We start from the raw sequence: 26891 nt of genomic DNA on the forward strand, positions 1-26891 counted from the left end.
TCTGCATCTGATCTGCTTTTTCGTTGGGCCATTCCAAATCTAGGCCAAATTTCTTAAGTCAAAATCAGCTCTACCATTTCACTGGTGTGGCATGTTCATCAAATTTGCATCCTGTGCAATCCTGGATGAAATGGTTTTGCAGCCCAGAGCCAGACTGGGGGTGACCCTCCCCCTACTTTATAGAGAGCCCTTAAGGTATTGTTCCTTGCATCATATTGTGACTATAGGTTACTAAAGTGTGCCTTTACTTTTTGTAGCGTATTTGTAGTCATGAAGTTCCCTCGTGCCCAATCTGCTTGTATCCTCCCTCTGCTGCAAAGATAACTCGCTGTGGACACATCTACTGTTGGGCATGTATTCTCCACTATCTATCCCTGAGTGAGAGAACCTGGGGCAAATGTCCTATCTGTTATGAGGCTGTACACAAAAAAGACCTGAAGAGGTGAGAATGAGAGCTGATTCTTTCAAGCAATATTAGTGTGGGTTTTCTATTTGCAAAAATAGTAGTCTTGCATTGGGAAAACGAGCCAAGCGTAATGGTAATAATTTGTCAGAATAATACAGTTCAGTTGGAATAATTGGGGGAGGGGTAGCTGTGACAAACATTGTACTTTTTATGTTGTAATCACAAAGTAGTAATAAGTCTAAAAATTTGCCTATTTGTAATGGCTGGGGCAAAGAGCCAGTAGTTGAATATCATTTTTAAATGATCTCTGATAAGCCTATGTGAACATGTGATGACTTTCTTCCCTCCACCATTATGGAAAAGATTAATGCTATGTTTAAGATGTTAATGGAAAATTTTGCCACTGCAAAATTTTTGGACTTTGCATTCCCAATGGGAAGCCTATACTTGCGCGCCAACATTAAACTTGGAAATAAAGCCGGGTTGCGGTCGCGACCCAAAAAACCAACTATTTTCAACTCCCACCTGTTCTTGAGATTTAATATCACCCCCAATATGTGCACATACTGTAAAATTAGCATACTCTCTTTGTGTTTGACTAAGTAGAGGGTTACTTTCTGTACCCCTGGTGAGATTTCTTTACCTGTAATGGAGGACCTTGTTGTCAGGATTTGTGGATATGAGATGAAGGAATTTAGAGGATAACTTCCCTTTGTCCATCCCTGGATATAGTCACTGGCTGATTCGGTAGCCAGACATCTGCCAGTGCTGCCTTAATCAACCACATAGGTGTACAAAAGTGGCCTGGGCTGTTCTTCTAGTGAGGGAATGCCTACCTTCTACTCTGCATCTCCTTATGGTCACAGAGCTGAATTCAATAAGTTGCCATGCTAAAATTGTGGACATGAGCCTGCCTTCTGCCACCCACTTTAAATCCTTTCATTTCCAAACTAGTTCTATTTGGCATCACAATAAGGCCTCTGATGTGAATGTGAAGGATTTAAACTATGTAGATATGACCAATATGGTATCCATGAAGCTTGGAACTCTTAGTGGATCATGTGGAGTTTTAACAAAAATGTTGCTTTGTTTCAGTGTTGTTGCCACAGAGACGCATCAGTATAGTGTGGAGGATGTGATAACCATGCAGCTGATGCGTAGGGAGAAGGGTGTCCTGATGGCTTTACCCAAATCCATGTGGATGAAAGTTGAACCGATTCACTTGGGAGGTGAGTAGCAACACTCGCTATTAACTTATTGTTTGCCATTAATTCAGGACCTGCTTTGGAAAAGTGTATGTATCACAGCTGGTCAAAAGATTGCACACCTAATTGTGGATGGTTGGGAAGGAGCAAAAGGCTATAGATTCAGTCATCCAAAACCACAAATGTGTTACAGATGTTATATAGAGCCTTACAAACTATCATTTTGAATAAAATGAAAGCTCCATAGTGGTCATAATGAAATTACATTAATGCTAAAATATTGAGATGCCTACATGAGGATCACTGCATTTCAAAGTAATTCATATGAGGCAGAATCTAAATGCAAGTTGTCTTTTTAAAGCCATTATCAGAACTATTCTGTAATTCAAAAGTGGAATTCTGAAGGATTTAAACTAAGCTTTAGATTTGTTTAATGAGGATTGCTATTCTGAATTTGCAGTTGAGGTACTTTATAGCCTGTGGACTATGTCATACTAAAGACCAATAGAGTACAGCATTCCTAAAAGCAAAAGAATCAATTCTACTTCAAGGTGCTGAAGTACTATTGGGCTAGAATTAAGCTATTTCTGTACTACAAAATTATCTTTTAAATTGACTGTACATTAGACCAAAGGTTTGTTAGGGGGCTTGCAATGATTTACTTCATTAACAAGAAATGTAGGCTTAAATGTGCATGTGACCCACAGTGGAACCTCATTGATCTAAATTTTTGTTGATGTTGGTGGACCAGTGGGAGTTGGGGCTGTCTTCGTGTGCCATTTCTATTTGTTGTGTGGTATGATTGTGGGAGCTGGCTGTTGCATTGTCTGTGCTGGCATTGCCACTGATGAGAAAATAGTAAATAGTTAACATATCAATCCTGCAGAATTACAAAATGTTCTTGTATTCTGTAATGAGATACTGTCATGTGATGTGTACTTTCAAGTCTGTCACTCTTACCTGTATTACCCTGTTGCCCTTTGAAGGTGAATGTCACTCCCTTGCATAAAATTACATTTAAAAAAAAAGCTGCTGACACTGGTAACCAACTTTATTAATGAATAGTACTAGTGGATAGGCTTCTGCCAGTTCTGAAATCAGTTTGGGGTGCAACCAGCCTCCACTTGCTACCTCTTACTGCTGAAGTTGAAACCTTGGAGGTCAATGCTTATAAATCAGTATCCCACTATCCCATGACCCAAGGACTCCATATATGTTGCCTGTTTCTAAAGCTTTTCAAAGTGACAAACCAGAGGCTCTAATTTTGAGTTGACTGAAATGGGTGAAACTGATTTGGATGAGTTTATTTTTCACTGACTCAAGTAGTTGGTTGGATCTAAACAGCTTAACTATGTTGCAGTAAATGGATTGACATTTCATTCCGTTAACTGAATTGACTCTTTTTCTCCTTCCTCCCTACACACCTTTTTTATATTTAATTTGAATACTTCTAGTAGATGAAGAACACAGCCAATATTCAAAACTACTTCTGGCTACAAAGCAACAAGTTATGCAGCATGTGATAGATGAAGAGCGAGCAGCCTTACTGAGACAGTATGAAGAGGAGAAAAGTACACCTGAATCTTGCTTCATTGAAGCAGCAATGCAGGAGCTCAAGGTATGAAAAACTAGCCTTACAGGTTGTGCCACCAAGTTTAAATGCATTTGTAGCACGTCCCTGAATATTGTCTTTATTCAACAGGAGTAGAAATGCAGATCGATTAGGAATTGTTTCTGTAAATTAAATCTCATTTTCTATTCAAATGCTAAAGTGAGATTTTAAGTGTGTGGTGAATGCAAGGTTTTAAAGTCTAAAGTTGCAATCACAAAAGTGGCTTTACCAATGTTTGGTGCAGCTTTGGAATTGTTTCACTTTAATGTTCTGCCTTTTCACACATTAAGTCAGGGTTCATGCTTGGACTGTGGTTCCATAAGCAGTAGTCCTCTGGTATTTTGCCTTCATGGCCACTTGTGTAGTCTGGACAGTGCTGTTTGGGTGGCAGCTTTTTTGACCATAGGTACTATCAATGCTAAACTTTATGTTGTCTTTGACACTTGCAACAAGGGTCATTAGAGGTTAATCACAAATCCTTTTATTTATTCTCCCCTCACTCCTAATCGATGGATGCTAAATTTAAACCACCCTGGCAGAAGTCAGTTTACTGCACAATGCAGGGAACATAGGAACAGGAGTAGGCCATTCAGCCCCTTGTGCCTGCTCTGCCATTTGATAAGATCATGGCTGATCTGTGATCTAACTCCATATACCTGCCTTTGGCCATATCCCTTAATACCTTTGGTTGCCAAAAAGCTGTCTATCTCAGATTTAAATTTAGCAGTTGAGCTAGTATCAATTGCCATTTGCAGAAGAGAGTTCCAAACTTCCAGAACCCTTTGTGTGTAGAAATGTTTTCTAATCTCGCTCCTGAAAGGTCTGGCTCTAATTTTTAGACTGCCCCCTACTCTTAGAATCCCCAACCAGCGGAAATAGTTTCTCTCTGTCCACCCTATCTGTTCCCCTTAATATCTTATAAACTTCGATCAGATCACCCCATAACCTTCGAAACTCTAGAGAATACAACCCCACTTAGATCAAACTTAGGACCTACCTGATTTGACACGCCATGATGGTTTTTGCATTGAGCAATGTGGTGAGATGTTAGCTGTCTAGTTTCTGAACTATACTTTATAGAAGTAAAGAGCCAAGCAGATGTAAAATTTGGTTTCTGGTTTCAGTCTAAAAATGGTACAGAAACTTGCCTTATTGGTAGGTTTTCAAAGGCATCAGATGTGAGTAATTTTCCCAGTCTTCCTGATTCTCTCCTTACAGTACTGTGGCTTTGGCATAACTGTTCAGATCTGTTTAGGAGAATACGGGAATGTATGGAGAATTTGGAAACCATAGAGATATGTGCAGCTTTTAAAACCGGTAACTCCTCATCCAGACTCAGTTAGAGGAATTGATGCAGTAACTGGTATGGGGAATGGTAGCTGCTTCTTTTGACTGCAGCTTTCTCCCTACTGTTGAACTTGATCGCCATCAATATTAAATTGGTCCTAATGATGGGAATATGAAACATAAAATGTACAAAGCTGCTGTGAAAAAGATGCAGTGGTTAGCACCGTCCTTTCCTCCATAACTTGAACAGTGTAGTATGAGCTTTACCTTAAATGTAAAGTGATAAATAACTGATTCTGCTATGAACAGTCTGACCAGCTTGAATCTGAAGTGAAATGAACCCATTATGTAATGGTTGATGTGATTCTGAAAGAGGCCTTGGCTTCCAAGTACTTGTGGCGTGCATGAGACTTTGACTTTATGTTAGAGTTTGAGCAGAAAGTCGAAGTGTTGTATTCTAGGTTTTAAAACAATAGTTCAAGTTGGGTTAATTCAGTATAGATTTTTTTTTTAAATTGCAGAAGCGAGAGCAAGAATTGCTGGGCCCTCCTTATGCTCCAGAGAAAGAAGTTCTTGGCACAATGTTTAAACTTGAGGAATTGACCATTGCTGATTCAGCCACGGCCACAGAGATCGAAACAATGACCACCATAAGCTACAAGAACCAAGTCAGTACCAATGTTGCAGACTAATTTTAATTTCCTCACCCATCTTCCCTTACCACCCCCCCCCTCCCCAAAAATGGAGTGCTTCAAATGAGTGTTTGCAGTTATGTTTGAATCGTTCCTTCATAACTTGAGTGCTTCACCATATTTCTAAATATGGAATCATCTATTTCTGTTCCACTTGCCTCCCTCCTGTCCAAAAAAATGCAATTTTCTGTTAAAAATGGGAATGCTAAATTGTCCTCGTCTTCTTTTCCTTCAGAAGTGATTTGGTGCCTTGAACGGGAGAATTCCCCCCCGGCCCCACAGTATTCTCCTCTCTTCCTGAAGGTATTCTTGGAGTACAGTTCTAAGGGCAGCAGTCACTCAGTAGGTCAAATAAGTGATTATTATGTTGAGCCTTGCTAGTGAATGTTGGCAGACTGGTGGTTTTCCCACCCAAACCACCTCAATTACAGGTTGCTGTAAAGCTATTGGGAGCAGGCTGGATTTCCCACCCCACCGCCCCCTGTCTAATTCAGTGGCTTGGAGCTCAATTATACAGTTATCCAACTGAGATGGCTAATTCAGTACAGCTACTATCTTCCAAAACCCACTAAACCATTGTAGAGCTTTACCTTTGGGATTTTCACAAAACTTTGAAAACACCATCCCCTACCTTCTTTGAAAATATACTGGCATAACTTGTTATGTTTTCAAGTGATTTTTAAATAGTAGTGCTAAAAAGAGAGGAGAGGTTATTTCAAAATCTAATCTTATCTGACCTTGTCTGAATATTTTCTGACAGCATGTATTGGCGTATTCATCTGCATTTGATGAAATTGTTGAGGAATCTCAAGAGGAGGCCATTGCTGCACACTCCACTGCGTTGGATGAGTCAGTCACTGCTCCTGAATCCGTCAGCAGTGACAAAATAGCAGAAGGAGCTTGTGGTGGAACTGATTGTGCACAAGCTGAATGTGAACCTTCAATCGAGGCCACTGGAGGAAGCTCGGCAACAACCTACTACTATTACTTCTACCAAGGTGAGCCTTTCATGTGAATTAGGGCATTATATTAAGTGAAACTATGTCTGTCCTTACAACGTAGCTAAATGAATGATCTTAAAATGCAACTGAATTGCTAAATTAGTCTTGAGACCTGAATGTTTGCTTCAGTAATGCTGCTAGCAGTTCCCAAATAGGGGGGAATGGTGTTGATACTCAAATATGTTGCCTAAGTTTCTGTAAAAGCCAACTTCTGGCGACTATAAACTAGACCACCAAGTCTTCAGGAGTTGTGAAAAACTGGCTGTGTACTAAGTGTTTGTTTGAGAGGGTTCATTTGATACCAGTGAGGGATCCTTTGAATTGGTGCCATTATAAAAAGGTGACAATTTTGTCCCTATCTGTTTTTACCATGTGTAAAAAGGAACAAAATTAATATTCAGATGTAAATCAAATGTTCTGGCTTTGTATGGTTTCTGCAAGACTAATTTCTTTGTTTTTCAGCGGCGGATGGGCAGTATATGTTTCTGAGCCCAGTTAATGTGCGATGTCTGGTGAGGGAGTATGGTAGTCTAGAGAACTGTCCTGAGAAGATCACTGCTGCTGTGGTAGAGATTGTTGGGCATTCTGTGACTGAGGTAGAGTAAATTAAATTTGAATTTATAAACTTTGAACACTTTGTACTCATGGTGAACTTCACTGCTGGTAAATGGAGCATTCTTTCACTTTTGGAATCCAGTGTCTGCATCCAGTATTAGGTCAGACCAAGCACAGGCAGTCACAGGGCATTCTTTACACTGTCCCACTGAATATCTTAACTCCAATCTGTACGTTTCTGCATTTTCCACACTAACTGCCCCATGATACCACAGTTTGCCAGTTCCTGTTGAAATTGTAGGTTGTTTTGGATGTGTGGCCTTGAAGTAGCTTGAGACTGCTACTTCATTTGGGAACTGGCTTGAGGCTCCTCAAACTCCACTTGGAAACTGACTTAAGACTACTGGTCCAACTTGTGATAAAGTAATTTATATGGCATTAATCTTGGTGATTTGAGCTTCTTGGTAGGCAATGAAACATTGGCTACAACCATGGGAAAATTAGGCTTGTAATGCCTATTGTGCTACTGTAATATGTTGAGTGGCTTTTATCTAAAACTAATGTAGATTATAAGGCTCAGAACTGTTCACATTCAAATTTGACTTCTCTTCCTCTGGATTACTTTGTAATTTATCTAAATATTTGATAAAACTCAACCCTTTCACCAAAATTAATTACCTTCTCTTTTCAGATTCTAGTTTCCTTTATATTGCAGTTGCACCTGTATACACTTCATAAACTTGCCAATTGTACTTCCACTGTGTTGTGTGGTGCTGAACTGTATGGATTAGTGAAGTCCCAGATTCAATGTTAGCTGATCTCATCCAGGCCTAGGGAGAGGGGGGAGTTGCTGCCGCTCTTGAAGAAGCAGCAGTGATGGGATGGCACGTGGAGGGCATCACAGCTGACCTTACCCTCACCTACATCCATATGTACTTTCTAGAAGTCATTGGATAGCGATTGGGGGTCAGAGCCCTTCCTAGCCAAGAGATTAAAGCCAATTGTGGCTCCCCCACTGGCTGACAACAGTTAACTTTTACCACTGAATGGTACCGTCTGTCTGGGTTAATATTTTCTAACACAGGCCATGGTGGTCAGAAACAAAATGCCTTGCTCTTATCCGCACCTTCGCAGCCCTTTTCTCTTATTCCCATACCCAAAAATCCAGGATTATCTTGCCCCAGCTGAAATCGGCTGATTTAGTACAAACCACGGATTGAAATTGTGGGTTTCCTTGTACGTGGTGCATTTGCCAGCCAAGTCAGCGAGGGGGGACAGTATTTGTATAAAAGGCTGTTGTAAGTATCTTGTGCTTTTGGTGACGTAGTGACTTGAATCTTTACCTGCAGGATGTACGACGCCGACACCGTTATTTGTGCCATCTGCCTCTTACCTGCGAGTTCGGTATTTGTGAATTGGCTCTGAAGCCACCTGTGATTTCTAAGGAAACTTTGGATGCTTTTTCAGGTTTGTTCCTGCTATTTGAATCGTAGACTTGCATTGAGTGACTTGCGTTTGATGCTTTGAAAGTTGAGATTTTTTTTCTCCCATACAGATGACCTGGACAGAAGGAGATGCCTTCGCTTAAAAAAGGCTCGGGATGAACGTCGAAGAGAGCGTAGGATTGAAATGGAAGAAAATGAAAAGCAAGGCAAATGTGAGCACTTCCATTTACCTTAAACTCAAATGTGATTTATTTTGAATGACTCTCTAATACAGTTTGATTACACTCATTTAGATCCAGAAGTACACATTGCACTGGAAAACTACCAGCAGTTCCCGGCATTTGGCTCCTCTCCAGAAAGTGCACCATTTATTGCTTCCCCGACCAGTCCTGATGTTGACCCACTGCCTTCAAGTTGTCTTTCAGTCAACACTCCCCTCAGCAGCAGCCCCAATTCGTTGGCAGGTAGGAAATGGCATACTTGTAAGTCTATAAATTGTAGTTTGAGAGGAAGAGACTTGTTTTAAAAACTTGCATTTGTATTGTGCCCTATCACTTCCCTTAAGCTGCGAAACATTATTTTGAAGTTCAGTGTAATGTGGGCAAACATGGTAGCACTTTTGTTTACAGCAAGATTTCTCAGCAATGAGAAGAATAACCAGTTAATCTGTTTTTGGTAATGGTTGAGTGAGCAGCATTGGCCAAGACACAGGAAAAACACTCTGCTCTTCGAGTATTGGCATATAACTACTGCCTGACTGGTCAGACGTGACCTCTGTTCAAGGTCTCATCCAAGTGGCAGAACTTCTCAGTACTGCAGTGGAACGTCAGCTTAGACTGTGCTGTTCAATTCTACTCTGTCGAGAGCATAAATAGGAACAGGAGTAGGCCATACAGCCCCTCGAGCCTGCCTTGGGGGCAAAATTGGTCCCTCTTCCATATTTTTAACACTCCCTCAAATTTCAAATAATTTAAGGTTCATCATAAGAACATAAGAAATAGGAGCAGGAGTAGGCCAATCGGCCCCTCGAGCCTGCTCGGCCATTCAATAAGATCATGGCTGATCTGATCCTAACCTCAAATCTAAATTCATGTCCAATTTCCTGCCTGCTCCCCGTAACCCCTAATTCCCTTTACTTCTAGGAAACTGTCTATTTCTGTTTTTAAATTTATTCAATGATGTAGCTTCCACATCTTCCTGGGGCAGCAAATTCCACAGACTTACTACCCTCTGAGTGAAGCAGTTTCTCCTCATCTCAGTTTTGAAAGAGCAGCCCCTTATTCTAAGATTATGCCCCCTTGTTCCAGTTTCACCCATCCTTGGGAACATCCTCCCTGCATCCACCCGATCAAGCCCCTTCACAATCTTATATGTTTCAATAAGATCGCCTCTCATTCTTCTGAACTCCAATGAGTAGAGTCCCAATCTACTCAACCTCTTCTCATACGTCCGCCCCCTCATCCCCGGGATTAACCGAGTGAACCTTCTTTGTACTGCCTCGAGAGCAAGTATGTCTCTTTTTAAGTATGGACACCAAAACTGTATGCAGTATTCCAGGTGCGGTCTCACCAATACCTTATATAACTGCAGCAATACCTCCCTGTTTTTATATTCTATCCCCCTAGCGATAAAAGCCAACATTCTGTTGGCCTTCTTGATCACCTGCATACTAACTTTTTGATTTTCTTGCACAAGGATCCCCAGATCCCTTTGTCCTGCAGTACTTTCCAGTTTCTTGCCATTTAAGATAATAACTTGCTCTCTGATTTTTCCTGCCAAAGTGCATAACCTCACATTTTCCAACATTGTATTGCATCTGCCAAATCTCTGCCCACTCACCCAGCCTGTCTATATCCCCTTGTAGGTTTTTTATGTCCTCCTCACTCTCTACTTTCCCTCCCATCTTTGTATCATCTGCAAACTTTGATATGTTACACTCGGTCCCCTCCTCCAAATCGTTAATATAGATTGTAAAGAGTTGGGGACCCAGCACCGACCCCTGCGGAACACCACTGGCTACCGGTTGCCAGTCCGAGAATGAACCATTTATCCCAACTCTCTGCTTCCTGTTCGATAACCAATCCTCCACCCGTGCCAGAATATTACCCCCAATCCAGTGATTCTTTATCTTGAGCAATAATCTTTTATGTGGCAACTTGTCGAATGCCTTCTGGAAGTCTAAATACACTACGTCCACTGGTTCCCCTTTATCCACCCTGTACATATGTCCTCAAAGAACTCGAGCAAATTTGTCAGACATGACTTCCTCTTCGTAAAGCCATGCTGACTTTGTCCTATTAAATTATGTTTATCCAAATGTTGCACAAATACTGTATTTGTCTTAGTGTGATTTAGATTAGCTGTTCACCTTTTTAGAAGGGGTGGAGGAGAAGTGGATTCGCAGTGCCTTGGTTAATGTTTTGCAAGCAGTTGCTACAGGTTCCACAGCAGTCTGATTGCTTAAGCTGTTCCAGCCTTTCCTGTAGAATGTGCTCAGCCTCTACTTGGAATTGCCTCTTAAGGTCCAGAATTCTTGTGTATGGAATGTGAGCTTGCACTAACACTCTATTCAACGATGTTGCATGTTAGCGTACTAACCCAGTGTCACTTCTTTCTTTGTCTTTTTCCCCCCATCCCATAAGACATAGGAGTAGGCCATTCGGCCCCTCGAGGTGCTCCGCCATTTAATGAGATCATGGCTGATTTTTACCTCAACTCCACTTTCCTGCCCTTTCCCCATATCCTTTGACTCCCTTGCTGATCATAAATTTGTCTAACTCAGCCTTGAATGTATTCAATGACTCAGCCTCCACAGCTTTTTGGGGTAAAGAATTCCAAAGATTCACAGCCCTCTGGGAGAAGAAATTCCTCCTCATTTCCGTCTTAATTGGGCGACCCCTTATTCTGAGACTATGCCCCATAGTTTTAGATTCCCCCATGAGGGGTAACATCCTCTCTGCATCTACCCTATCGAGTCCCCTCAGAATCTTGTATGTTTCAATAAGATCTTCTCTCATTCTTCTAAACTCCAATGAGTATAGACCCAACCTCTTCAATCTTTCCTCATAAGACAACCCTTCCATACCCGGAATCAACCTAGTGAACCTTCTCTGAACTGCCTCCAATGCAAGTATGTCCTTCCTTAAATAAGGGCACCAGAACTGTACGCAGTACTCCAGGTGTGGCCTCACCAGCACCCTGTACAGTTGTAGCATGACTTCCCTGCTTTTATACTCCATCCCCCTAGAAATAAAGGCCAATTTGCCGTCCGGATTACCTGCTGCACCTGTGTGTTGACTTTTTGTGTTTTATGTACGAGGACACCCAGATCCCTCTGTACCGCAGCATTTTGTAGTATTTCTCCATTCAAATAATATTTTTGCTGTTTTATTTTTCCTCCCAAAGTGGATGACTTCACATTTTCCCATGTTATATTCCATCTGTCAAATTTTTGTCCATCTGCTTAACCTGTCAATATCCCTTTGCAGACACTGTGTCCTCATTGCAACTTGCTTTTCCACCTATCTTTATCATCAGCAAATTTGGTCACAAGACACTGTTCCTTCATCCAAGTCATTGATATATATGTATTGTAAATAGTTGAGGCCCCAGCACTGATCCCTGCAGCACCCCACTAGTTAGATTGCCATTTTGAAAATGACCCTTTTATCCCGACTTTGTTTTCTGTTAGTTAGCCAATCCTCTATCCATGACAGTATATTACCCCCAACACCATGAGCTCTTATCTTGTGCAATAATCTTTTATGTGGCACCTTATTGAATGCCTTTGGAAATATACTGCATCCATTGGTTCCCCTTTATCCACCCTGCCCGTTACTTCCTCAAAGAACTCTAATAAATTTGTCAGACATCATTTCCCCTTCATAAAACCATGATGACTCTCCTTGATTGTATTGAGTCTCCATATGTCCTGCTACTACTTCCTTAATAATGGATTCTAGCATTTTCCCAATGACAGATGTTAGGCTATCTGGTCTATAGTTACCTGCTTTCTCTCTCGCTCCCTTCTTGAATAGGGGTGTTACATTTGTGGTTTTCCAATCTGCTGGGACCTTTCCAGAATGTAGTGAATTCTGGAAGATTACAACCAATGCATCCACTATCTCTGTAGCCACTTCCTTTAAGACCCTTGGATGCAAGCCATCAGGTCCAGGGGACTTGTCAGCCTTTAGACCCATTAGTTTACCTAGTACTTTTTCTCCAGTGATAGTGATTGTTTTTAGTTCCTCCCTCCCCTTTGCCCCTTGATTTTCTACTATTATTGGTATGTTATTAGTGTCTTCTACGGTGAAGACAGATACAAAATATCTGTTCAATTCCTGTCATTTCCTTGTTTTCCATCATTTCCCCAATCTCATCCTCAGTGTTTACTTTAGCTACCCTCTTCCTTTTTATATACTTGTAGAGGCTTTTACTGTCAGTTTTTATATTTATTGCTGTTTACTCATAATTTATTTTCTCCCTCTTTATTATTCTTTTAGTCATCCTTTGCTGGTTTTTAAAGTTTTCCCAATCTTCGGGCTTAGCAGTCATCTTTGCCATGTTGTATACTTTTTCTTTTAACCTGGTACCACCCTTGACTTCCTTAGTTAGCCATGGTTGGTTCACCCTTTTTGTGGAGTCTTTCCTCCTCACAGGGATATATTCTTGTGAGTCACAAAATATCTTTTAAATGTTTGCCACTGCTTATCCGCCATCATACCATCTAATCGGTTTACCCAGTCCACTTTAGCCAATTCTGCCCACATTCCTTTATAATTGCCCTTATTTATGTTCAATACAGTAGTTTCAGACCCAAGATCCTTGCTCTCAAACTGGATGTGACATTCATCATGTTATGATCACTGCTTCCCAAGGGATCCTTTACTTTGAGATCATTAATCCTGTTTCGTTACCCATTACTAGATCCAAAATGGCCTGTTCCCTGGTTGGTTCCTCAACATATTGATCTAAGAAACAGTCCCTAATACACTCTTATGAACTCCTCTTCAGGGCTATTTTTGCCAATTTGATTTGTCCAATCCATGTGAAAGTTAAAATCGCCCATGATTATTGCGTTACCTTTTTTACAAGCACCCCCTAATTTCCTAATTTATATTTTGCCCTACAGTGTAGCTACTGTTAGGGGGCCTATATGCTATTCCCATCAGTGATTTCTTTCCCTTGCTATTTCTTACCTCCACCCAAATTGATTCGACATCTGGATCTTCTGAGCCAAGATCATTTCTCACTATTATACCAATTTCATCCTTTATTAACAGAGCTACCCCACCACCTTTACCTTTTTTCCTATCCTTCCGCAATGTTAAATAACCCTGAATATATAGCTTCCAACCTTGGTCACCTTACAACCACGTCTCTAATGACCACGAGATCATACCCATTTGTTTGTATTTGTGCCATCAATTCATCTATCTTGCGAATGCTGTGTGCATTCAGATGATGAACCTTTAATTTTGTCTTTTTACCATTCTTTCTTACCCTGGTCCCATATGCTAGTGCACTCTTGTTTGCAATTCAATTAAGGCATTACAAGCAGCATCTCTCTTTCTCAAAGTATTGACCGTACAGACATTTTCCTTAAGTACCATTGTGGCCTTTTCTAATTAAGGTACACCATGGGGCTTGGTCAATTTTTTAAAAATCTGATAGCTACGATGTCAATAATAGAATCACTGATTAGAGCCTCCTGCATAAAGTCATGATTTGAAGTGGTTAAAACATTTTTGAAAGATAAAATTTTAAGTGAAATTGTTGATTTCAGCTCCAAGCCTTGTTATTAAGCAGTACACTCTTGGCTTGTTTTTTTTCTAATATCTGGATAGTGGCATATTTAATATTTTGGCAACAAACATTGAGAACTTCCAAAGTCTATACATTCCTTGTGTGATTCATCACTTGAAATTGCTTCCACTGCTACCACACCAGTCGTAAAAAGGTCAGTTTAGATGGGCCAACTCCACTGACATTTAATCAGTGTGACTCCTTGGAGGCTCTTATTTTCCCAGTGGATAAGGCTTGTTGGTACTTTACCCTTGTGTTACACAACTGTCGAAGCTCTCTGGTCACTATCCAACTTGGGAAGGATAAGAGCTATAATCATACAGGGTATTTTTCCATTGTTTGGATATATGAAAATTTCACATATCCAGTGCTTTATTGAAATAATGGCGACTGCTACAATTCATGTCTGAGTTGGATGAGGTTGCTGAGCAAAAATGTTGGAATTCTAAACTTTCTCAAACTAGTTTTTGCAGCATTTTGTTTAGGGTCAGAAATACTAATTGCCTTTTTGTCACATTCGTACCTTAATTAGAAAAGGGCAAGAAGGTACTTGAAAACGTCTGTACTGTCAATACTTTGAGATGCTGCTTGTAATGCCTTAATTGAATTGCAAATTCACAGCTGAATTGCAGTTTAATGCAGCGTGTCTGCTCCACGGTGGGAGTTTGAATTCCTTTGTCTTTTAAGTTAGTGAATGCAGAGCGGGCAGGGAAGAGAATGGACATTCACTACTTTCAGCTCAAGACTTAGGAGTTTAGTGTTGGGCTGATAAATAGCTAGCTGATGTGAATCACATTTTACTTTATGCATGAAATATAAAATGAGCCAAGAACTGAAATATGGTGCTTGGCAAAAATCACACTTAATCTGCCCTAATATGAGTGTCACATTTGTGAGCACTGTGGACTAAATTGGAAAGAGGTGAATGGGCACCTGTGAAATGTCCTGTCCTGTAATTGATGCTTAATCTGTTTATTTTTGCAATGTTTTGACCTAGCTGGGAATGTTGAAACTGCATGATGTAAATGCTTCTGAATCATTTAATTCTTCCTGTAGAATCAACGTTGAATCCATCAGCCCCTGCATTTAATCCAGGGAGTCCTTCTCCATGTGTTGGTAGCTTGGAGGAAGACATACATTTTCCTTCATTTGCTCAGGTAATTTCAATTCTGAATTGATCCACTAGGAAATTTTTAGTTTGTTACTTTTTTTGAAGTATGATCAAGATTCACTCCATGGCATAAAAGTGCACTTCTGGAGAATAGGTCATGAATGAGAAATTGTGCACTGTTGATTTAGCCACTAGGGACAAGGATGGAATTTGGGATGTTGCTTGGTTTCAGGCCGTGTACCTAACTGGCTCTTCAAGAAACAGAAGTGATGAACTCCATGGATCAGGCACCCCATCTGACCCACCTGTGGATTTTAGAAAGCGGCTTGTTTCTTTTGGGAGGGGTTGAGAGAAATAGTTATAGTATAGAGAATGACACAATAGAAGTAGTACTATACTGCAAACACTAATTTCTCCTCAGTGTTTAGAACACTTTCTGTAGACTGGATTCTGATCCAAATTTGAGATGAAAATCGAAGCACTCCAACTTGCTGACTACCTGGTCCCTTGATTCACCTGTGTAGTCTTTATGAAAAAAGAACTTGATGTAGTGAAGTTTGAAGTCCTTATTGAAATTGAATGTTCTGGGCAAGTCTCCATTCCAGTTAAAATGAGCCCACAGCACACAATGAATTTGACAGGTTAGTAAAATGCTGGAAATCTAACAAAAACAAACTGCTAGAAACAGTGGATCAGTCACCATTTGTGGAAAGAACAGTCAAGTGTACATTTTGGGTGTGGACTCTTCAGAACTGAAGAATGAGGTGGACAGGCATTAATACAATGATGGGGAAGTGTATTTTTTGTATATAAATATAAAATTTGTGGAATGATGCAGTAGATCTTAAGATTTATTAGATTGTGATAGGAATGGGTATGTGCTGCTGTTCTGAGTATGCATGTGAAATTCACTGAGGTGCCCTAGGAAAACTCTTGTGCTTTGCATCTGACCCATATTGTGCCAGAGCTGTGTCATTCCTATATTACCACCCTTTTTTAATATGAAGCAAATCTGTAAGTAATTAAACTTGGATTAAATTAAACCCCTGTCCCCTCCACCCTCTCAATATGAGGAGCTCATGGACTTTTGTCACTAAGGTTGAGTTGAGATAATCTCGCTCTTCCCTTTCCCACATATATCCCATCTTGCTTTGTGCTCTCTCCAAGCTGCTCTTGTCCATGAAACCCACCTCCTGCTCACTTAGCCCCCATGCCAGCTTACATTCTAAATTGTTCCCTCTGCTCAGGCATTGTCCCCCTTCCCTTTTTTTAAAAACTGCTATCATCCCCTCTTCGAAAAAAACCCTATTTTGACCCCTCTGTCGTTGCAAACTGCTGTCCAATCTCCCTTTCCTCTCAAGTCCTTGAATGTGTTGCTGTCTCCCAGATCTGTTCCCATCTTTCCTACAACTCCGTTTGAATCTCCAATCAGGTTTCTGCCCTTCAATACCGAAATGGCCCTTACCAAAGTTACACATGGTATCCTTTGTGACAGAGATGTGTTATCCCTCCTCGGCCTCTGCAGCCTTTGACACGGTTTACTGCACCATCCTCCTCCAGTGCCTGTCCTCTGTTGTCCATCTTTGTGGAACTGCCCTTGATTGTAGCCAGCTTCTTTTCCTACCCCACATAATTGCCTACTGATTTCCTCAAGGAGCTATCATTAGCCCTCCACTTACTCATCTACATGCTGCCCTTTGGAGATATCATAGACATGGGACCAACTTCCATAAACTGATGACATCCAGCTCTGCCCCTTCACTGCCTCTTTTGACCCCTCCACTGCCTGTGTTGTCAGACTGCTTGTCCATCATCCATTCTTGGATGGGCCACAATTTTCTCCAGGCAAACACTGGGGAGAATGAAGCTGTAGTCTTCAGCCCCTGCCACAACTTTTGTACCTTTGTCACTGATTCCATTCCTCTCTGCCCACTGTCTCAGGCTGACCCATACTGTTTGCAACTTCAGCATCCTATTCGATCCTGAGTTTCTGGCCCTGAATCTGCTCCATCGCAAAGACTATCTGCTCACACCTCCATATCTTTGCCCACCTCAGCGCCTACCTTAGCTGCCTGCTGCTGAAACCCTCCTCTGTGCCTTTATCTCCAGATGTGACTCTTCCATTGTTGTCCTGGGTGGCCCCTCATCCTCCACCTTATGTAAACTTCGGCTCACCTACATTTGGCTCCTGATCTCTTTCCCCCCCACTCCCCAGTGCCTCATTTAAAATTATTGTGTTTAAAGCCCCCATGGCCTCACACTTTCCTATCTATTTTAACCTCCTCCAGCACTACAACCCCCCCCCACCCAGCTATCCTGGATCTTCAGGCCAATTGTGCATTCCTTCCCCAAACCCTTCTGCCTCTCCACCTCCCTCTCTTCCTTTAAGAACTTACTTAAAACCCATATTTTTGACCAAGCTTTTTTTCACCCCATCTAATCTCTCTTCCTCTGGCTCGGTGTCAATTTTTTTGTCCCTTGCTCCTCAAATGCCATAGGATGTTTTTTCTACATTAAAGGTCTTGAATGCAAGTTGTTCCTAGTATATTCTTTACTACAGATGCTGAAGGATGGGAAGGCTAAAGCAGAAGTGTGGCCCAAAGTAACTCCAAGAAAAGGTGATTCTTTACATAAATACATTTAACAAGACTCCAGTAATTCTGTGGTAATGTGCTTTTTTACATTAGTGTGAATGTAGAAGTACTGACTGACATTTGTTTTGACAGTAGAAACCAGTTTGATGCCCCCACCCGCAGCAGATAGTGATGGGGAGAGTGACATCTCAGACCGTGTACCTGTACCCAGCTTTCAAAATTCCTTCAGTCAGGCTATAGAGGCAGCATTCCTCAAGCTTGATAAAGTTCCAGTCCCAGAACTTTGTGCAGGTAAGAGTAGAGTGCATTGCTGCCCTTGAGGGAAAGGGAGAAAAGAGGAAGTGGGTTGATGACTTAAGGGCACTATTCAGTATTAGTTTGATTTTAGGAAATGCTATTTCATGGTAATGCCAAGATTGTGCGAAAGTTAGGCAAAGCTTTTATTGGTATGGGCAGTTTGTGCCATCTTAGGCTGTGCACCTAACTCCATAAGGGGATGGGTGTCCTAAGTTCAGGCTGCTGCCAGTACAGCTTTTGGCTAACTGCAAGGAGGTATGGGAGTGGTTTGGAGAGACTGTCCTGTTTCTCTTTTTTTGGAGTGGTGACCTGAATTGGAAGCTAAGGAACATAAATAGTGTTTTTCTATGTGGCACTATGTATAAACATATGAACATAAGTGCTCCAACATTTAATTCCAGGTCTCTTATATCAGCATAGATGTGTAGGAAGGGAAGGTTCCAGATGAACATTTGTATTTATGGAAGTTACCATGAATTCTTGGTTTGACTTTTGCAGACTGTTCAGGTTACAAAGTTGCTAATATAGTTGACTAAAATTTTTTTTAAAATTTAAGATCTCTTGAAGTTGATTGGAAAAACTCTCTGCATTTTTTCATTATTCTAAATGTTGGAGTTTTGCAATTCAAGTTGGACAAAGTTATTTTGTGTCTTGCAAATTCTGAGTGTCTGGAAATTGAGTGACTTGAAGATTTTCTAAGGCTGGTGATTAAATTTATTCAGTGATTTAGCTAAGAAACCTGGAAGCTCACTGATTTGAGCTGATCTCAGCTGGGGTGGCATCTGGGGCACAACAATTGGTCACAATGTTCCTCGGTTAGAGGGACGAGTGTTTGAGTGCAACTGGACGTTCTCACTTGTGATTCTTTTCCTTTTCTCACTCACTCAAAACAGCATATGTACTTTATGGACAGCTCCATCGCTAGAGGCTACAGGTCCTGTGGAATTTACACCTTGTTAAATAGTAGCGGATCTCAAAGCAACCAGCTTCTGGCAACTAAGTGGCTGCTGGATTTTCCCATATGTCTGGAAAGGTCCATATTGGCCACTGAGTGAGAAACCACTTATGTAGGTGGGCTGAGCACTGTGACCAGATATGACTGTCTTTCACCCTGCCAGCATCATTCATTCATCCCAACCAAAGATGACAACTCCAGATCTGACAAGAACCAAGTCTCTTTAGATGTTTGTTGGTGCCACCAGAAGCAGCAAGTCCATCCCCTTTATCTCATGCTCCTCCTGCAGTCGGAGCTGTTGCCATCTGTAGTGCTGTAAAGGGGGAGTTAGAGAAAATCTCACCCCATGATTCCAGGTTGTTTGCAATGAGTAAAGTCTTTTGGTTTTTTGAATATTTAAATTGCAGGTGGTTACTTCATATGTGGTGGTGCTTGCAGGAGTTGCAAGCCAGTGGAAACTGAATAAATACAAATAGGTCATGAACCCAGGGTTTCTCAGCACTGCAACTGCTTTCTTGGCTCTGTTACTCTGTTTCTTTCCTAGCTTCCTGCAGTGTAAACAAATAGAAAGTTTATAATTTTCCTTTGTTTCCTAACTGGGTATAATAGAACCTGGAGTATCTCAATGAAGGGACCACTACCAAGAGAATAATGGAAATTGGCACATAATTGAGTCTCCAAGTATTTCAACAGTGGGTGACCGAACCAGATCTCTTTAAATATCTACGGTTAAAATGGAAGTTGTTTTCTCCACTAAATTTCAAAATGCAAGACAGGGAGGGTATTTGTCTTATTGCTCTAAATATGGTTTAGATAATTTGACTGACGCATGCAGATTAAAAAAAGTCCAGTTACTGTTGGGTATCAATAGCATTAGCTGGCCCTTCTGTAACAGAAAGTTGACTGCTTTAACACCTTGGCAGACAATGGTAACTGTTTAAACTAACATTTCGATTGTTTAACTGCTGCGAAGAAATTGTTTAGACTTCTAAGTGGGTGGGGCGGGGGTCAATCTTATTCCAGAAACTTTTAGTTGCCTCGCTCCATGAAGGGGCATTAGGGTTCCATAACAATCTTTCATGTATATAATCAAACTTTTTTTTTCCTTCTGAACTTGCTGATTAGCTGCAACAACTATAGACTCTTGTTTTTAAAGTCCACCCACTATGTACTGAATAGCATCTTTGCTGGTCTTCTTTTGCTTCTGAGTGTTTCATCTATGTACGGTCTAGCAGTGTGCAAATATGCTGGTGAATAATGCCTCTGCTGTACTAAAGGAATTAACTGAATACTCATGCGTATGACCTAGTTTAAAAGTAAGGATGAGTATATAAACATTTTCTCTAATTGGGTCCTTTTTTGCTTGCAGAAGAGAAGAATAGGAAAAAGAAGAAGAAAAAGCAGAAACTTCTCTTCAGTACTTCAGTAGTTCACACAAAGTAATGTAGGCAGCCATTGGCCATCTTACCCATCCTAGCACCACAGGCAGCCACTGCCCACATTTACACATTCGCTGCTGTCTGGGGGGGAGGAAATGTTTTTTTATTTTGCTGCTATAGTTTCAGATACTGGATCTTGGTTGTTTTTTGGTTGTACTTCAAACCCACAACAGATTACAGCAGTGGCATTTGTTTGAGTGGTTTGTAAATGAAAGTTTGCCTCCCGTTTATGATGTACACAAATTTATTACACAGCTTTGTGGTTGAACACCATAACCAATTCATACAGCTTGTGTTTTGGGATTTTTTTTAAACAAGGGAAATTCCAGTAAAACTTAAATTCTGCCATTGTGTGTAGAAGTTCACTGAGTGGTGAACTTATTTTTCATGTCACACTCTACCCTTTGCTGGAAGCAGCCATTTTGTAAATAATTGGCACATGATTTTCTTTTAGCTAACATTTGTCACTGAATTAATCAAATGGTAGTTCTGTCCCTTCTCCTTCCCACTCTGAACAACAATACTGAGGTTTTGCAAAATATTCTTCCCCACTACACACAAGCACGTGCTCATTAGTGTTCAGCATAGAGTTGGTCTGTAATTATTCTCTTTCCTCCTCCCCCCACGTTAAGTTGGGTGGTATCCCGTCAGTAGTAAAATATAAATTAACAATGGCTGGAGTTTCCCTTTTTTGAAGATTTTAATTTGAGAAGTGGTGTATCCTTTTAAGAAAGTGAATGTAAAGAATCTAATGAAGTGTTGAGTTCAACTTTGTTACTTCTACCCTTCACATTTCTTTAATGCAACAGCAGAGTAATAGATGCAATAAAAGAATCTTGTGCACAGTGTTGTTGATTTCTGCCTTAAATCATAAAGGGAAGGTGTTGGTCAAATGACTGTACATGGTGCTGCTGCTCTAAAGACCAGACTAAATATTTTACTCTTCCCCACCACCACCCGCTTCAAAAAAAAACACTTGGAATGACCAGGTTTCCATCCAACATTAGTGGGTGCTTTAGTTTTAATTTAATTTTTGAGGGAAATTTAAAGGAACATCTGAACAGAAAAAGGCCAGCTGGATCACTATTCTGCCCTGGTGAAACTTAATTCACACAAGGTCAGACATTTCCTTTCCTGTCTTTCCCCCACCCCACCTCCCTGCCCCAACACCCTCCCTCTCCTGAGAACACATTTTGTAGGGCACACCCAGCTCGTGGCCCAGAAGATAAGCTCATCCAACAGACAGCCTATCTAAATACATTGCAACAGTTAATAAACCTTACTGAAAAACATGTTTGCTTTTCAAGCAGATAATATTTCTTATGGTTCATATTTTTGTCCATAACTACCAACATGAATAGCTTTAATGCTCGTTATGCTGAAAAGCAAATCCTGTCAGAGCCCCCAGTTTTAAATGGGTTTATATAGTGACATTTCCATTTCCAAATGCAAGTGCTTAGAACAAGGTGCTGAGCACTGTTTTAACAATGTACATTGCTTCTCTGCATATTTAATTTCATGTTCCGAAGTCTTTTTATTTGTTTATGGGATGTGGGTGTCGCTGGCAAGGCCAGCATTTATTGCCCATCCCTAATTGTCCTTGAGAAGGTTGTAGTGAGCCGCCTTCTTGAACCGCTGTAGTCAGTGTGGTGAAGGTTCTCCCACAGTGGCGTTAGAAAGGGAGTTCCAGGATTTTGACTCAGCGACTATGAAGGAACGGCGATATATTTCCAAGTCGGGATGATGTGTGACTTGGAGGGGAACGTGCAGGTGGTGGTGTTCCCATGTGCTTGCTGCTCTTGTCCTTCTAGTGATGGAGGTTGCGGGTTTGGGAGGTGCTGTGGAAGAAGCCTTGGCGAGTTGCTGCAGTGCATCCTGTGGATGGTGCTGCAGCCACTGTGTGCCCACTGGTGAAGGGAGTGACTATTTAGGGTGGTGGATGGTGTGCCAATCAAGCGGGCTGCTTTGTCCTGGATGGTGTTGGAGCTGCACTCATCCAGGCAAGTGGAGAGTATTCCATCACACTCCCTGACTTGTGCCTTGTAGATGGTGGAAAGGCTTTGGGGAGTCAGGAGGTGAGTCACTTGCTGAAGAATACCCAGCCTCTGACCTGCTCTTGTAGCCACAGTATTTATATGGCTAGTCCAATTTAGTTTCTGGTCAATGGTGACCCCCAGGATGTTGATGGTGGGGGATTCGGCAATGGTAATGCTGTTGAATGTCATGGGGAGGTGGTTAGACACACTCTTGTTGGAGATGGTCATTGCCTGGCGCTTGTCTGTTGCTTGCCACTTATCAGCCCAAGCTTGGATGTTGCTGCATGCAGGCACGGACTGCTTCATTATTTGAGTGGTTGTGAATGGAACTGAACACTGCAATCATCAGCGAACATCCCCATTTCTGACCTTATGGAGGGAAGGTCATTGATGAAGCAGTTGAAGATGGTTGGGCCTGGGATACTGCCCTGAGGAACTCCTGCAGCAATGCCCTGGGGCTGGATGATTGGTCTCCAACAACTACTACCATCTTTCTTTGTGCTAGGTATGACTCCAGCCACTAGAGAGTTTTCCCCCTGATTCCTATTGACTTCAATCTTAGTAGGGCTCCTTGGTGCCACACTGTCAAATGCTGCCTTGATGTCAAGGGCAGTCACTCTCACCTCATCTCTGGAATTCAGCTCTATTGTCCATGTTTGGACCAAGGCTGTAATGAGGTCTGGAGCCGAGTGGTCCTGGTGGAACCCAAACTGAGCATTAGTGAATAGGTTATTAGTGAGTAAGTGCCGCTTGATTGCACTGTCGATGACATCTTCCATCACTTTGCTGATTGAGAGTAGACTGATGGGGCGGTAATTGGCCGGATTGGATTGGTCCTGCTTTTTGTGGACAGGACATACCTGGAAAATTTTCCATTGTTGGGTCGATGCCAGTGTTGTAGCTGTACTGGAACAGTTTGGCTGAAGGTGCGGCTAGTTCTGGAGCACAAGTCTTCAGCCCTACTGCCGGGATGTTGTCGGGGCCCATAGCCTTTGCTGTATCCAGTGCACTCAGCTGTTTCTTGATATCACGTGGAGTGAATTGAATTGGCTGAGGACTGGCTTCTGTGATGGTGGGGATATCGGGAGGAGGCCGAGATGGATCATGCACTCGACACTTCTGGCTGAAGATGATTGCAAATGCTTCAGCCTTGTCTTTTGCACTCACGTGCTGGACTCCGCCATCATTGAGGATGGGGATGTTTGCAGAGCCTCCTCCTCCCATTAGTTGTTTAATTGTCCACCACCATTCACGACTGGATGTGGCAGGACTGCAGAGCTTTGATCTGATCTGTTGGTTGTGGAATTGCTTAGCTCTGTCTATAGCATGGTGCTTCTGCTGTTTAGCATGCATGTAGTCCTGAGTTGTAGCTTCACCAGGTTGGCACCTCATTTTTCGGTATGCCTGGTGCTGCTCCTGGCATGCTCTTCTACACTCCTCATTGAACCAGGGTTGATCCCCTGGCTTGTTGGTAATGGTCGAGTGAGGAATATACCGGGCCATGAGGTTATAGATTGTGCTGGAATACAATTCTGCTGATGGCCCACAGCGCCTCATGGATGCTCAGTTTTGAGCTGCTAGGTGGTAGTGCCACACATGTTGGATGGTGTCCTCAGTGCGAAGACACAACTTCGTCTCCACGAGGACTGTGTGGTGGTAACTCCTACCAATACTGTCATGGACAGATGCATTTGTGACAAGTAGATTGGTGAGGACGAGGTCAGTAAGTTTTTTTTTCCTCGTGTTGGTTCGCTCGCCACCTGCCGCAGGCCCAGTCTAGCAGCTATGTCCTTCAGGACTTGGCCAGCTCAATCAGTAGTGGTGCTACCAAGCCACTCTTGGTGATGGACATTGAAGTCCCCCACCCAGAGTACATTATGTGCCCTTGCTACCCTCAGTGCTTCCTCCAAGTAGTGGTCAATATGGAGGAGAACTGATTCATCAGCTGAGGGAGGGTGGTAATCAGCAGGAGGTTTCCTTGCCCATGTTTGACCTGATGCTGAGATGTCATGGGGTCCAGTGTCAATGTTGATGACTCCCTGGGCCACTCCCTCCTGACTATCACTGTACCGCCACCTCTGGTGGGCTGGTGGGTCTGTCCTGCTGGTGGGACAGGACATACCCAGGGATGGTGATGGAAGAGTCTGGGAAGTTGGCTGAAAGGTATAATTGAGTGTATAGCATGTTGCTTCTGCTGTTTAGCATGCAATTAGTCCTGAGTTGTAGCTTCAGGTTGGCACCTCATTTTTCAGTATGCCTGGTGCTGCTCCTGGCATGCTCTTCTACACTCTTCATTGAACCAGGGTTGATCCCCTGGCTTGTTGGTAATGGTCGAGTGAGGAATACCCCAGGCCCAGTCTGGCAGCTATGTCCTTCAGGACTCTGCCAGCTCGATCAGTAGTGGTGCTACTGAGCCACTCTTGGTGATGGACATTGAAGTCAGGCTGTTCCTTGACTAGTCTGTAGGACAGCTCTCCCAATTTTGGCACAAGTCCCCAGATGTTAGTGAGGAGGACTTTGCAGGGTCGACTGGGCTTGGTTTGCCTTTGTCATATCTGGTGCCTAGTGGTCCGATGCTGGGTGGTCCGTCTGGTTTTATTCTTATGACTTTTTTTAGCGAGATTGTACAACTGAGTGGCTTGCTAGGCCATCTCAGAGGGCAATTAAAAATCAACCACATTGCTGTGGGTCTGGAGTCACATAGGCCAGACCAGGTAAGGGCGGTAGGTTTCCTTCCCTAAAGGACATTAGTAAACCAGATGGGTTTTTACGACAATCCGGTAGCTTCATGGCCACCATTACTGATACTAATATTTTTAATTAATTGCATTTAATTAATTGAATTTAAATTCCCCAGCTGCTGCGGCAGGATTTGAACTCATGACTCTGGATTATTAGTCCAGTGACATAACCACTATGCTACCAGACCCTACCGCCTTAAGGTTTGCATTAGACTTTTCTTGTGGTATCTGCACAATGAGCTTATAAAATGCAAATAGGAGGAACTATAAACTGAACAATGCCTTTAATTATTGTGGTTTCATGGACACTTAATAATTAAAGGAAAATGTGTATTTTCACCAGTTTCTTGCCAAATCTGTTCTAAAGCAGTATTCTGTAATTTTTAAGGAATTGCACTGGATTTAATAACCATGTATTGTAATTTCATTTTCCAATTTCATCTACACTTTGAAATCTTTAAAACTATCTGTGTGAATGTTGGTAATCTTGACCTGGGCTGTATTCAAATATCTGGTTTACTTTTTATATAGGTTTTGCTGCTGAAGGGCTCATGAGTTTTTTTTTCCTTGTTAGAAATCCAGATGCTGAGTGCAGATGTGTTGCAATGTCATGCTTGTTCCTTTAGGAAAGGTGGAAAATTAGCTTTGTTGTGGAATCCCTGGAGAAAATGTATCCAAATTATGCTGAACTGTAAGGATTCTAAAACCAGCACTTGCTGCTTCTCCCATTTGTTATTCCTGTTGGAACTAGCAATGGCTTTTTCTTTGGGAGACAAAAGGAGACCACACCCTATTGATTCCATGCTGTGGTAGACCATTGTATACATTGATTTAAATCATAAAGGGATGTCTGAAAGCAGAACTTCCTAACTGGCTAGAAATATACTGTACATTCAGTGTACTACAGGCAAAAGTGTGTACATCACTGGCCCATGTTGAGGACCAGCATTAAAATTTTAAAATCTAGTAGTCCACTTTATATATTTGTGCAGCTGTGTCTGATCCAGCATATCCACTTTGTAACTTGATATTGATGGCTCTTTTTGCAATACCCTTTTAATGGTTGCTATCCCTTCCATTATTTAAGTGGGAGAAGGGGGAAATAGATAGTCCAGTGGATCTGTATACTCTCCTTATCTCTGGGACCTGGGTTTGAATCAGGTTTTGACTGATGGAATGAAAATCTCTCCCCCGCCAGTTGCATCTTGAGTTTGGGCCATGTCTGATCCCGCTAGGTGTGGATCTGCAATGCAAAACTGCCCACATAATTATTAAACTGGGAATTTGAAATTTTGAGGCTAGTATGAGGAATGGGAAGAAATGATACTGGTGCTGAATGAGTTGCTTTTGAGACAAGGAATGGAAATGTCTCAAAGTACGGAGCTCTGCTGCTGGCAGTATGGTGAAATTCTGTAAGTGAAGTGAAATATTTGAGCAATTGTAAGTTTCTTTGAAAATTTAAGATAGATAGATATTGGAAACGACAAAAGAAGGCAAATTTCTCATTGTGTATAGACTTTGGATGAAGTATTTTTGTGTTACATTTCATATTTTATGTTTCATTTTTTGAGCTTAACACATGTCTGGAGTAAAGAAGCATCTATCTGTTTTTCCTGCCTTGAATAACCTTCAGCATGCTCTCCAGTTCCTTGGAGGAATTTTAAAAAGTTAATCTGTTTAATTCTGCACATATAAAGCATACATGTCTAG

The 26891-nt window shown here is 41.8% G+C and overlaps 1 protein-coding gene across 4 annotated transcripts in view; it reads left to right on the top strand.

Annotated features, from left to right (window-relative positions):
* rnf10 (ring finger protein 10) overlaps nucleotides 1-21247 on the top strand; it is a 38002-nt gene extending 16755 nt beyond the window's left edge. Inside the window, exons 5-17 of one of the 4 annotated variants that reach the window (XM_068005648.1) lie at nucleotides 258-442; nucleotides 1502-1635; nucleotides 3066-3229; nucleotides 5032-5178; nucleotides 5963-6200; nucleotides 6666-6799; nucleotides 8108-8225; nucleotides 8314-8415; nucleotides 8497-8667; nucleotides 15065-15165; nucleotides 17680-17737; nucleotides 17846-18004; nucleotides 20335-21247. In XM_068005648.1, the coding sequence (XP_067861749.1) occupies nucleotides 258-442; nucleotides 1502-1635; nucleotides 3066-3229; nucleotides 5032-5178; nucleotides 5963-6200; nucleotides 6666-6799; nucleotides 8108-8225; nucleotides 8314-8415; nucleotides 8497-8667; nucleotides 15065-15165; nucleotides 17680-17737; nucleotides 17846-18004; nucleotides 20335-20408 (1785 nt within the window). In that variant the 3' untranslated portion in view covers nucleotides 20409-21247. The remainder of the gene's footprint in view (nucleotides 1-257; nucleotides 443-1501; nucleotides 1636-3065; nucleotides 3230-5031; nucleotides 5179-5962; nucleotides 6201-6665; nucleotides 6800-8107; nucleotides 8226-8313; nucleotides 8416-8496; nucleotides 8668-15064; nucleotides 15166-17679; nucleotides 17738-17845; nucleotides 18005-20334) is intronic. The other 3 variants (XM_068005650.1, XM_068005649.1, XM_068005651.1) reach the window with 3 other exon arrangements.
* Nucleotides 21248-26891: the final 5644 nt, after the last annotated feature.

Source organism: Heptranchias perlo, chromosome 25 (genome assembly GCF_035084215.1).
Source record: "Heptranchias perlo isolate sHepPer1 chromosome 25, sHepPer1.hap1, whole genome shotgun sequence".
NCBI lineage: Eukaryota > Metazoa > Chordata > Chondrichthyes > Hexanchiformes > Hexanchidae > Heptranchias > Heptranchias perlo.